The sequence below is a fragment of the Oikopleura dioica genome, chromosome 1 (assembly GCF_907165135.1).
Source record: "Oikopleura dioica chromosome 1, OKI2018_I68_1.0, whole genome shotgun sequence".
Classification (NCBI taxonomy): domain Eukaryota; kingdom Metazoa; phylum Chordata; class Appendicularia; order Copelata; family Oikopleuridae; genus Oikopleura; species Oikopleura dioica.
In genome coordinates this window covers 460155-474205 of record NC_137291.1, presented here as the reverse complement: position 1 = coordinate 474205, position 14051 = coordinate 460155, and the positions used below count along the sequence as shown (strand labels likewise).

At 36.5% G+C, this 14051-nt stretch overlaps 1 protein-coding gene and 1 long non-coding RNA gene across 2 annotated transcripts; both read left to right on the top strand.

Annotated features, from left to right (window-relative positions):
• The first annotated feature begins 1159 nt into the window (after positions 1 to 1159).
• On the top strand, positions 1160 to 4725 carry LOC145708962 (uncharacterized). The gene is made up of 4 exons (XM_081786658.1): positions 1160 to 1267; positions 1589 to 1695; positions 3457 to 3653; positions 4385 to 4725. Exons 1-4 carry the CDS (start codon positions 1175 to 1177, stop codon positions 4651 to 4653), a joined length of 666 nt encoding a protein of 221 aa, XP_081642784.1. The 5' UTR covers positions 1160 to 1174; the 3' UTR covers positions 4654 to 4725.
• Positions 4726 to 12777: 8052 nt separating this feature from the next.
• LOC145702875 (uncharacterized) lies at positions 12778 to 13954 on the top strand. The gene is made up of 3 exons (XR_014134339.1): positions 12778 to 12825; positions 13678 to 13852; positions 13897 to 13954. It is a non-coding gene; the product is annotated as an uncharacterized LOC145702875 (long non-coding RNA).
• Positions 13955 to 14051: the final 97 nt, after the last annotated feature.

Sequence of the window (14051 nt, the reverse complement as noted above, 5' to 3'; positions counted from 1 at the left end):
ATTATTACCTCGGTTTCCAAAAACGGCTACTACATACTACCATTACTCAGAAAATTGTAGTAAGTAGTATGTAGTAACGACTTTGCTACCATCCACTGCCAACAAAATAAGAAAAGAGACATAGATAACTCGAGAAAAAATTGAGACGTCTCTTTTGAAAAAATAAAGCAAAAAATGGCTAATTTTCCAAAATAAATTTATCTCTAGAACTGCATGTAGTAATGAAGTAATACTTCATTGCTACATACTTCTGAGACCAGGCTAGAGTTAAGAATTTTGCTGAGAGTCTGTTATTAGGGTGAGGCCCAAGGATCCAAGTGAGGCGCGTTAACGGCGGGACTCCAGCCACGGGAGTGAGTCTTTGTTCTAGAAACTTTTTCGAATATAGTATTCGGATTATCAGTTCAAGCGCCAGTAGACTCGGATAAGCAACCAGGGGAACGACAGCGCCATGACCCAGAAAAGAAGTGGGAGGTGATACGGGCGTAAGAGAGCGAGTCATTTAAGCGGCTGTCCGGTACTCACGCAAACCAGTTCCGAAAATTATAGCCAAGGGCTATAATATTCTTAGGGGAAAAGTTAAGAGAATTTTGAGAGTATCCAAACTCGCGAAGCCGAGAATTATGCAACTCTCAAAACTCTCACCCACCCTCCATCCCTAGAATAAGCTCATTTATATTTCCCCTAGGTAGTGTGTAGGTAATGAGCACTTGCTTACATACTACCCAAACGGTAACCTTGACTCTAAGGCCGCTAAGAGTTATCCATAGTATAGTTATCGCGCGTGCTCGGGAATATTCCTCTTACCATAGCTGTTATGCGTGATTACTATACAACTAGCAAGTTACAGTCGGAAATTCCGACTCGGAATAGTTAAAGTGTAATTTTACTTGCGCCGGCGCAGGCGGTTTTCGGGCGTATTTCAAAGATAAAAAGGTTAAAATTTTAACTATGGTCTTGCGGCTTCATTCGAAATTTTGACTTTCGTTTTGATTAATTTTGTTTTATTGGTTCGATTCTAGAACAATCTTGTTTTCTTCAAAAGAGCATTTTTAACCGGTGTTATTCTCTCTCGAACGCTGAAATTCCAGGAATTTAGTCACAGCGAAACTATATAACCGCGTTATATGCATCATTTCTTCAGTTTATTCTGTTCAAAACAAGGCAAACGATCATGTCGAGTAAACTGGTCGGTCCCGTCATCGTTGCTGTCCTTCTTATTGGTGCTGCATTATATTTTCTGATGGCCCCGAAACCGGTGACTCAGGAAAAAAGTTAAAAGAAATTTGAAAAGTATATAAGTAATTATATAGTTAAAATTTTTTTATTAAAGAGGTCAAATCTGGCTGAGAATATCTAATGACTATGTCTAATACAAATATTTTTTGGTTATTTCAATTTTTTAGGGATTTAAGTTGACAAAATTTGATTGACATTTAATTTGATAAATTAATTTAAATCAAAAAAATTTTGAAGCAACCACAAGCTGAACTTGCCATTTTCGTCAAATTTTTAAAAGGAGACATAATCCAGTAAATTTCAGATGGGTTTCTATTTTTCTCTTGACTCAATCTTTAACTTTAATAAGCCACATAACAACCTTTGTCAGGCAGGTGGCAGCGCTCATTTCCTTGTCGGAGACGAAGTTTGGGCTGATGACGATGACCTCAGCATCGACGGATTTGTCGGATTCTAGTATGTCAATCAAGATACAGAAGCATTTGTCCTTAAATTAAAGGGTCGCGAACCGCACATTTTTTAACCTTCTTTTTTCAGTGAAATACAGTGAAAACTCAAATTTCCCTGCTTCGAAATTCCGCCGCTTTTTTCGAAAATCGGCCACATTTTGAATCTGTTATGAGCTCGAAATTCATTTGATCAGTTTTTTGTACCGAGTTTCCGTTATTTGAGTTCTCGCTGTATTGAAAAATAGTCTTTTCTGAATAGATAAAGTGACCACAAATTTTTGAGTCGAAATGGTAACCTGGCCCTTTGGGAGCTCACAATTTTGGCCCCAAAGATTTCGAATTCTGTTCCGGTTTACCTTAATGACGTTAGGAAGTGGTGGTCGAGAATGAGACCCGATTTTTCAAAAAAATTCAATTCTTCCTTTTGTCGAGCAGTTTTATCTTCAGGAATGAATAGAAAATGGTTAGTAAAGCCTGAGCTAGTAAATTAAACTGGCTCTCATTCAGTTTCAACCCATTATTTTGGCAAAAGAATGTATAAGATGAGACAAAAATCCACAAAATTCACTTTTGGGGGTTACTTTGAGCGACTTTTTCTCGAATTTTTGAAAAAAAATCTTTTCTTAACCTCACGCTTTTACATCCGCTTAACCTTTATCTCTTCGAAAACAAAAGAATCAATATCGTATCTAAGTTGGTTTTGGCTCAATCTTGTTCAAAATAAGCCCATATTCTCGACCACCACCCCCTTCAGTATACGTGATGACCCCCTGGGGTCGGAAACCCACCTAAATATTTTGAGGTGGGGATGGGTTTTTCATAAAGTGGGTTTTAGGTGGGTTTCTCTTGAATGGGCATTTAGTGGGTTTTAAATGGGTTAAAGGTGGGTTTTTAATAGGTTTCTAAGGGGGTTTCTAGAGTGACTTTTTTTTTAATTTTTAAAGTCAAACCAGACTTGTTTCAATGTTATTCAGGTATACCAATGCCACTTTTTCCGATTTTCCGTAATTCTGTCATCATAAAAATGGCCACTTTTAATCAAAAATTTATTAAAAATCAAAGGAGAGGATGACCCTCAATTCGCTGGGATTTCCCCCTCATCCTCGGTTCGCCGGGATTTCGGCCAAAAAGGATGAGCATTTGAATGTCTCTCGAACGCTTCTCTTTTTGCTTATTTTTCCCTAAGGAATGTTGTAATCGGGCGAATGTCAAACTGCGATTTTTCGTTCGCGACAAACTTTCATGGAAAATCCATGGGAAAAATATGCCAATCAGAGGCCTGTATTCGGCCTACCGGCCAATCAGTAACCAGTATTATTTTCGGGAAAAGTTTGTCGCGAACGAAGAATCGCAGTTTGACACTTTCCCTTGTAATCGGTGGGCCGAAGTTGTCTAAAGCCATCAAAGACCCGCTTAAAACCCATTAAAACCCACTAAATACCCACTTAAAACCCATAGAAAAACCCATCTTGAAGAATCGAGGTGGCACCCATCCCAACTTATAAAAACCCACTAAAAACCCACCAAAAACCCACCCTCGCCCCCTTTATTAAGATTTCCGAACCCATTTTTCATTGACCCCTTATGTCAATAGTATTATAAAAAGGCTTCATTATTAAACCGATTATAATATGTCATTATCATTATTAATGATGCTTTATATATTATAAAAACTCGACATAAGCGTAATCATGATCATCGCTGAAAATCAATATTGACGACTCCCCTCTCAAACTCCCTATATTTTCTCGCTTATCTTTATTTTTAGTTCTCCAAATTACTTTGACAGCGAGGGCAACTTTAAACATCCGGATACACACGAATATTCTCTTGACGATATTATTGTGCCTGCGAGTGATTGTTACATCTCTCTTACACCCAAAAAAAGTGAGGACAAAATCTATCTTGGAGCGGGTAGCATAATACTGACAGAAGAATTATTCGGCGAAACTGAAACGATTACAGGAACAGATGATATAACCAAAATATATTTAAATTATGTAAAATTCGGTGGCGGTAAAATTTTGCGGGTGTAGGGCGGCCACGTTCGAAATTTTGCGTACGCCGTTTGCAAACTTTGCAAGGAAATAAAATTGTGTCGTGAGGATTTTCTTTGTGATCGCGCATTTTCTGATAGAGAACTCATTGGGTTGCCAGGACGCATTTTGAAAATAGAAGAACTCGATTTTCGATCGAGATTTCTTCGATTTTCCAAACACAGTTCGTTAATTGCGAACGCCGTTCAAAAAGGCTATTTTTGCCCGCCCGCCCAAAATTTTTCATGTTTTTATTCAATTCAATTTTATAACGAATTCTGATTCAATTTTTATTTCTTATGATGCGCAAAAAAACTAAGGGAAGGAGAAACAAGATGACCTAGGGATCCTAGGAAGCGATTGGGAGACAGAACAAACAGACGGATATTTTTTTTATCAAAAGAGACATTAATATTTGATATATCGTTTATTTGAGACCAGTATTTCGATCTCTGATAATTCTATCAAATCTGGCGCAAAGCACATATCTTCTTATTGTTATATGCGACCCGCGCCGAATTTGATAGATAGACTCATTTTTTTTAAGAAATTTCCCCGTTTTGGAAGAAATTTCCGCCGTTTATGATGTCGCTCTGTTTGTGACGTCTCCTGATTGCTTTAAAATGATATCAGACTGTTAATTATATCATCCATTAAAAGATTTTACAACCGATATGGCTTCTTGCACAACAAATTACTTATCCGTCAATGGGGCAAAGAAATGTGGTACGATGGAAGTCGATGAACCATTCACAAACATCGAGCTTGGCGCTGCCGGAGAAACTGTCGAGCTCGAACTCAAAACTGGCAATGTAATGGGCGTAATCGTGCTCTTTTTATACGCTGGAGATGCACCGATGACCGACCTTCCTCGAATGACCAGCAAAGCTCTCGAAACAGCTCGTGCTATTGAGAAAAAGCTCCATTAAATTTCGATCTGTATCAAAACAATATTAATCGGCCAAAAATTTGATTCTTAATAAATCTGACGATGATAAATGATATAATATTTGCGATTAGTAAAAAAGGCGACTGCCACTGCCAAGCGACTGCCAGTTTTTTTTAAATTGCAACTGTCACTGCCAAATGGCTGCCAAAATCGGCAGCTGCCACTGGCAGCTGCCAGTCGACTGCCAAAAACTGCCCATTTCGATTCTTTTTTTAAAAATTTTTAAAGTCAAACTAAGTTAAAAACAGTCTTCTCGACAAGTTAAACATATAAAAGAGACGATATCTGAGGGCTGACGACGGGTTTCATTCTTTATAAAGAATGATTCTTTTTCGCAAAGAATGAAAGCCGTTTATTTCCCGGCGAAAAAACGGGCTTCATTCTTTTTCCGATATTCTAGAAAAAATTGTTTCTAATTATTTTTTACGAAAATATTGCCACAGTGATAATTTTTTTCGATCATATAATCTAAACTTTCTCAAGATTCCTTTAAAAACAGGCGCGAAGCGCTCAATAGCTTCTGGTTTCTGTGATTTCCGTTAGAATCTGCAGAAAAATTGAAGAGGAAGCTCACACTAAGTCTTCAACAAGTATTTTCTAGAGCAGCATTTATCAAAACAAAAAAGAATCATTCTTTTTGGAGCCACCCGAAAAAGAATGATTCTTTATTTTCAAAGAATGATTCTTTTTCTAAAGAATGATTCTTTATAAAGAATGAAACCCGTCGTCTACCATATCTGAGATATAAATGTCTTTTTTGATTCAAAAGATTGAATAATATAGGTCTCGGGAGAGAATTTGGATCATAAGCGTTGTTTTTTGTGGTTCTAGAGAACTTTAGAAAGAAATTAATGGTATTTCCTTACACCGACCATATCCTTACACCGACCAATTCCTTACACAGACCAAATTCTGAAAATGGTCGGTGTAAGGATTTTGGTCGGTGTAAGGATTTGGTCGGTGTAAGGAAACTCGCTACGAAATATTTTCTTAGACAAATAATGAGAGAGTGGTCGCAGAAAAATTTTTAGTCGACCCCCCCACCAAGCGGAAATTTTCGGAGATTTTTTTTTCTATTTATGATGGAGAGTTAGGGTAATTTATTGAAGGCGGGTCTGAAGACCAAAAATGGCAATAATGCCGAAAATGGCCCTCTCCAGACTCAAACCCCCGCATTTAGAGCATCTTTGTGAGGGTGTTGGGCGGCGACTTTGCAAAAATTTTTGTTAAGTCTTCACAAAAGTTTGTAACGTTGAACTAAATTCGAAGTGAAATCTTTAAAAGAGTGTGCGCTTGAGTTGAAGAAAACTCAGGTAGGAAACACCGAAATTAATATGATATTAATAATATCTTTCGAGGTGGCAGTAGGTTGGCAGCTGCCAGGTACTGCCAGCCCTTGAAAAATGTAACTGCCACTGCCATGTGACTGCCGAAATTGGCAGCTGCCTGTGGCAGTCGTGGCAGTACTGCCAATAAATTTCGAATTCTGATACAAGCTCGAGCCCAATCAGGATGAGCTCGAACTTAGTCCCAGGCAGATACCTAAACCCGACCCACAACCCAAAAATAACATTTCTCCTCCGGCGGAAAAAAAGTCCTACTTACGACAATGTGTAGTTAAGGTAGTAAGGAAAAATGTTTCGGTAAAACTACAGAAATATTGTGAGTTCTCTGGTTGTTTGACATCATAAGATATTTTGTTTGGTATTTTATTTGTAGTTAAGCTTAAAATAGAGCTTAGAACAGAGTCGGTTATAGTTTTTTCTAGACCAAATTCAACTATCTCCAATTTTCTCTTTCGAAACTTTAGTGTGCCTTAAAAGCCTCTCAAAGGTGAAAAGACTTCTTCGTTCCAATATTTTACAACTTTTTTAGTACTGATGATGGTAGCTTGCTACCGAAAGCTTTACTACAAATAAAATACCAAACAAAATATTGTGATTATTTTCTGATTAATATTTCGGTAACAGCCGAAACTTTCTTTCATTTTTCCCCCTTTTTGAGCAAAAATATTTCGGCAGGCTTCCGAAATCTTCCTCACTTTTTAGTCCTTATCAAGCAAAAACTTTTCGGCAAAAAAAGCGTTGACGATCATATAATCTCATCGATTCTTTTGGAAGAAAATTATGATATCTAATTGCCGCTACCTCGGGGCTCCGCCCCATGGGCCTAAGATGCCGGGGTCTAGTCTAGGGTTACTTAGGGTGACCTTCAGTAATCCTAACTAACCCTAGCCTATCCCCCTCGGGTAAGTTTGTTCCGTCATTTTTGCTGGTGCCCCCTCACCCTATTTTTTATTCAACGCGTGAGCGCACGGGGCCCCGAACTCGGGGCGGAGCCCCTTTATCCTCAATTTTCTCCAATTTTTTGTGGACAAAATTTTTCGAGACCCCATCTTTTTGGGGCTAAAATTTTACGAGAAAAACAGTTTTGACGTCGAAAAAAACTTTTTTTCTGAAAATTTTTGATTTTGGTATTGATAAGAAAAGGCAACTTTGGGCAAAAATACATAAAATTATTTTGAAATTTTGTTATTTTCATAAAAAAACTTGCCCAAACTGTTATCTTAGCAATAACCCGAATTTTTACCGAAGAAACAAAAGAGTTTTTATATCTTTCCGATTTTTCATTCGTAAAACTCTTAAAATTGAAACATCAGACTGATGTCATCAGTTATTATCGGATTCAAGTCGGATTTTCTATTTATATTATTCTTTTTTCACTTTAAAAAATAATTAAAAGTGTTTAAGAATACTTGCCAAAGACTTATTTTGATTTAAGATTGGACTGATTTTGCGCTAGAACAGAAAAAGGGGGTTGCCCCGAGTTCGGGGCGCCGTGCGCTCACCGGGGAAAAAATTTTGTGCGCTCGCGCGTTAAGCAAATACGACGGTTTTAATTTTTAATCATTGGGTTCCACCATTTTTCCAAAATAAAGCCCGAGAAATGATCTCCTTCTGATATGAGAACAGAAAATTACTCGAGATTTTTGAGGTGAAAACTCATCAGAAGCCAAACTCATTCAATGCACATACTAGGGCTTATCAGGATGAGAATGGAGAAAACTGCCGAAACTTTATTGCTCAAAAGACATCAATTTCTGATTTTTATTTCGGCTCGTACCGAAATATTTTTTCCTAAAAACGTGTCTTATTTGTAAGATTCATTCGGCTGCCTGCCGAAATATTTATCACATCTGACCCCTTGAAAATGATTTATATTTCGGTCGCTTTTACCGAAACATTTTTCTATACAGTATAGACTATACTACGTAACCCTAGTAACCCTAGACTAGACCCCGGCATCTTAGGCCCGAAGGGGCGGAGCCCCGAGGTAGCGGCAATTAGATATAATAATTTTCTTGCAAAAGAATCGATGAGATTATATGATCGTCAACGCTTTTTTTGCCGAAATGTTTTTGCTTGATAAGGACTTAAAACTTTTAAGTTAAAAGTGAGAAAGATTTCGGTAGCCTGCCGAAATATTTTTGCTCAAAAAGGGGGTAAAAATGAAAGAAAGTTTCGGCTATTACCGAAATATTAATCAGAAAATAAGCTCACAATATTTCTGTAGTTTTACCGAAACTTTTTTCTCTTACTACCTTTACTACCGTAGGTAGTGAATGACACAATTTCAATGCATCCGTGTGTCATATACGACACACAAGTAGCGAAGCGAAATTCGCTATTCTCATGCATTTGTAGCGAAGCAGCGCCCATTTTAAATCGCTGATAAGAGAGTTCGAAATTTGTCCACGACTGCCACTAGCAGCTGCCAATGTCGGCAGTTACTTGGCACTGCCAAGTTGGCAGTTGCAGTTACATTTTTCAAGGGCTGGCAGTAACTTGCAGTTGCCGACCTACTGCCACTTCAAAAGATATTAATTTGTTTCTAAAGTTTTACTTCTAGCTCAACTTTGGGGTGGAATGAAAAGAGTTCAAGATCACTGTAAGTTGAGAATATACGATTCGAAAAGCAAATGATTTTTCTTTTTGAAAATAAGACATTGAAAAGAGACATTAACGAAAGTGGTATAATCATTTGAGAAAATGAGAGATTATATCTCAGGGCAACTTTAACATTACAGCGTAAATAAAATGAAAAGGTTAAATACTCGCTTACCCTTAGTTTATACCCTTAATTTTAATTAGAATAAAAGAGAAAAACAAAGGTTTTCATAAGAAAAAGTCTGCAAATTTTGAATTTTTGATGCCATTTTTTTTTGTCAAAATTTCTTATGCACCGAAAAAATTTTGTGAATAAAATTATCTCCTCGTATTCTTTACTACCCAAGAAATCTAAAATAAACAGAAAATTTTGTCTTTATACTGTATTAAATAGTCTATATACTAAACACTTAAAATTTGAATGAAATTGAAAAAAAAAGAAAGATCAAATTTTTATCTGAATTTTAACTCTCGTTCGTATTCTCAAAAGAATCAATCGATTTTGTAAAAATGTTTATTTTAAGAGTAAACTAAATAAAAGGTAGTTGTTGATCTAGTTTGATTTTAATTTTGCTCATTTAATATAAACTTCTATAATATAAAGAGAATTTTCAGCCCTTCAGTTTCTTCTCCAACTGCTAAAGTGTATTTACCAATTTGGCAATAACAAGCAGTGACAGTCGCAAACTTTTTCAAAATTCCAAACAAAAGAAATGATGGATGGTCAATGGCCCACGTGAGTATTCAACCTCTTTTATTTTTATTCATTTCTTGCTTTTGCGTATCTTGAAAGGGTCTTCGACATGACGAGAGGATGAATGACGCTTATGTTGTTTCTTTGCTCGAATCCCGCTTCGATCGATATCAAAAAGCGTATATTTGAAGTTGTATTGCCTCGATAATGAATACAGACGAAAGGAGAAGAAAACGAAAAGCGGGCAACCTAAAATTAAAAATAAAAAATAATTCCTGAGAATTTAATAAAGCCGTTAGCCCATACAGAAACGATAACGAGACTGTTTAAGTAATATTACCTCTGTGATATTTCCAGAAAAGGCATATTCATCTTCATTTTCATCTTTGAATACAAGATCCTCAGCACAAAAATCGGCGTCAAGTTTTTCAATCTCGAATGTGATGCCAGAAGAAGCAGAAGTAATTTTTTGATTGCACTCATAATATCAATAGTTTGATGGTGAGCTTAAAAACATTTATGATTTTTCAACAATGCCAGAGAATATTTTTATAAATTTCGAATATTAAAAATTTTGATTCTTCAATCAAAACTATTTGAACCGCAATGGGATTAAAAAAATGAGAAATCAAGGTTCCAACGGCGTGGGAAAAGGCTTTGTATACTTTGTTTAACTTTGTATTATAAATGTTATTGTAAAGTTTATAATGCAAAATAAATATGCTTAACCCCTGCCCGCATATCGACCTACGCGTAGGTAAATTGGCTTTTAAACGCAATTATACGGGGAGGTGTCTGGAATCGACAATATAATCCCGACAAAAATTTTCAATTTTTTCATGTCAATTTCAATCGCCCACCATTATCTGGTGCGCTTACAAAAATTTCTCGAAATTGCCTAGAAATGTCCATTATGGCCTGAAAAAGCCATTTCTGCATAGTTTTCAGAAAAAAATTTTCTCAAAAAATTTTAAGAGTATTTTTTCTGAAGTGTCTTTTTTTTGAAAATTTTTGTCGGAATTTTTTTGTCGATTCCAGACACCACCCCAATTATACTTTTGGAAAAACGGCATTTGTTCACATTTAACATTTGACATTTGAAATTTGATTATGTCCAGGAGATAGCTCAGCCTTTAATCTTTCCATTCATATCCTTTCGAAAATTTTATCACGATTGAAAGACCCTCAAAAGGCCCGACCTACGCGTAGGTCGATATGCGGGCAGGGGTGACAAATTTTTCATGCGGGCAGGGGTTCATCATCGTAGCCTTCTTTGAAAAGTAGGTACGCTGAAATACACAGTAGAGTTTTTAATTTTCTGGAAAATCCTTAAGGGGGTTGTGGTCGAGAATAATGTACATTTTGACCAAGATTGAGCCAAAACCACCTGAGTAACGGAATTTCTCCTTTAGTTTTCGAAGAGATAATGGTTAAGTCGACGTAAAAGCGTGGAGTTTAGAAAATATTTTCCCTTAAAAATTCGAGAAGAAATCACTCAAAATACCCCCAGAAAATGAATTTTGCGGATTTTTTTATCTACTTTTATATTCTGTTGTCAGAATTATGGGTTAAAACTGAGCGAGAGCCAATTTTATCGTTGAAACAGGCTTCACGAACCATTTTCTATTTATTTGTAAAGAGAAAACGGCTCGACAAAAGAAAATATTGAATTTTTTAGAAAAACCGGGTCTCATTCTCGACCACCATCCCCTTATGTTCACATTTTTATGCCCTTAGGGAGATTATTTGCAGTCGAATATCATCCAATTTTGCAACTTACCGAGCCCATGTTCTGGTCCGGCAGAAACCCAATGACCCGAATCTCCAAGAATCCCATGTTGAAGAAGCACTGCTGGTTTTCCCACATTTCTGAGGCGATTAATTTCGACCAAGAACCCATCATACGTTTCAACAGTAAATACATCACATGGATAATCATTCATTCGAATACAGTCATAAATAGCTAGCGAACACTCCGAGACAATTTTTTTCTTTGACGATGATTTGTTGAAGTCCAAAATTTTTTCGCCGCAGTCATTGAAATCTGACTCAACATCTGAACGGGAAGGCAAGACGATCGTATTGTTTGCAATCTGTTTTAGGCGAAGAGCCGAGTATCGCACTTGCTCGAATCGCTCAAAAACCTGGCGGAACGTTTTATTCTTCCACGAGACAACACCAGAATAAAGATTACTAAAGAGGGCAGACATACAGGATAACTGAAATCCGCTGCCCAAATCGGCACCGGTAGAGTTCGAAATTTTTAAATGTTAATAGCAGACTCTGAGAGACTGACAATCAGAATTCAAAATTTTTGGATATGCTTCGTTCGTGGTAAAATTTTGGCTTTTATTGATGTGAGTGACATAAAGTCCTCAATCGGTTAAAAGGTTCCGGGACTGGCCAACGCTGCCTGCGTACAAAAAGGACTACATGTCCAAGTCTAAGTGACCGTTTATTGAATGTGCGTAAAGTGTGCGTGTTTAGTTGAGAACAGTTCCAGTTTTATAGGGTGATAATTGTTAGGTGGCGCAGTGTAGAAGTAATCAATCAACCGGTTTCACCTGTGAAACCGGTGGTACAAGGAATACCGCGTCGCATTCATGTGTATTCACCCATGACTACGTATGAGACATGAAACGTAAGGTTTCCCGAAACCTTATACGGTATCCCGTTGAGCTTAGATAGATACGGCCGTTTCCGCCGAGAATCAACTGTTCTCACTTCCTATCAGCTGTTTTACCTCGCCCTTTCTGTGCACGATCCGCAAGGATCACTCACTCATGCAATAGTTTCTCTACAAAACACACACTCAAGCAAAGCCCAGTGTTTTACCCACTGTGTAATAAATATGCTACAGTCACATAGAGTCCAGTACATTTCGCATGGCAAAACTCATGTCATTATAATATAGCGGGGCTTTGAAAATTCACAAAATCAAATTTCAGTGCCAGAAAAGACGCTTTTCTCAATAGTGCCATAAAGACCAGCTTCTTCCTTAGCCCTTGGAAAATTCAAGCTGTGGGTTGGACGACAGGAAATTTAGAAATAATTGCCCAGAGATTTCGAACTCATGTCTTATTTTTAACTAATTCATTGTTTATGAATTTTTGTAATTATTATTATTTTCTAGAAAAAATCAAAATAGTTTTGTTTAACATAACCGCGCCAAGGACCTTTTCAGAAGGTTGTTAATTTACAACCGTTATTATCTGCAGGATATTCTTTCAAAAGATTTAGTTTATCAATTACACACGATTATTTATTTTCTGATTTGTCTGCTCATTTAACCCATAGAATATCAATAAAGTATAAGTCTTATACTATAAGAGGTCAATCATTTCGCAAATAAATGGCAATTATTTGAACTTTTACAATAACACAATTATGTCTTTTTTCTAGAATGTTCCATTTTGGTATTTACTTATTGATGAATTATAGTTTTTTCTCCAGTTTACAAAAAGCAGGAAAGAGTCGAAAATGATTCTGAATGTTCAACAAAATGCTCCACGTAAGATAGAAAATAAAATTGTAACAGGGCCGCTTGACTTGAGGGGCGTTGATATATTCTCTAAAATTGGGTTTGAAGCTAAGCAAAGCAAGTTTAATCATCAGCCTAAAAATTAGGGGATACTGAATAATGCCGCCCTGCGCAGCCAAGGGTTGACTCTTTGAACAGTTGAAAAAAAAGGTGATTTTTTTCCCTTTTATTTATATTAAGAGAAGGAACATTTAAAAAATTATCGAATCAAAAAAAGTCTTTTCTAATATAAATCTGCACTGACACGGTATCCTTATTAATAATGATGCTCATGTTCTGAGAAAAATACCTTTTGCTGAAATAAATAAAGTCAAACTAGATGTTATTTTGGCAATTTATTTATATGAAATTTATGAAGAGACGTTTATAAAAATATTGAGCCGAAAAAACGTCTCTTCTCAGAAGAAAAGTTAAAAGTAACCGTTTCTCATTTTTTGGTTAGCAGACTAGATTCTTGACTTTAAACTATTGATTTTTAAATAAATTTAAAAATTTGGAGCAAATTGGGACCTCTCAATTTACTCCCCACCCCGGAAACCTGTGCTCCTTAACATAAAAATATATTTTAAAAATTTCTTCATTTTATGTCTTTCTCGTTCTTTGTGAAGGGCCAGGCATTAGTTATCAAAATATTCCCAAACAGTTTCACTTTTACTAGAGACTTTGAAATTCTTGTCCTCGGTTCGCCGGAATTTGCGCCAAAAGTCCCAGCGGACCGAAGATGAGGGGAAAATCCCGGCAAATCGAGGGTTATTCAAGAATCATAGAGTGTGCCCGACATTTTTCCTCAATTTATTTAAAAAAAAATAAAAGGAAATTTAGCTCCGTCGGCTCCACCCTCACCAGCTCCAGCTCCGGTTGTCATCCAACAGCAAAAATCTAGCAACAATGCAGTCTGCTACGTTATTATAGGCTGCATCTTCTGCCCTTGCATCTTCATCAGTATCTTCGTTCTTCTTGGAGTCGGCGCTGCTGCGACTACTGCTGCAACTAGCGGGTTAGTCTTTTATATTTGCAACCAAAATTTAATATCCTTTTAAGTCCACCATCTGGTCCACCAACAGAACCTGGTATCTCAAGACAGGGTTTAAAATTCTAAGCAAATTAATTTTTCATATAGAATATTTTTTATATAAATATATATTATAGTATAATTTATTGTAATGTTATTATAATATATATTTACAAATTTTAAA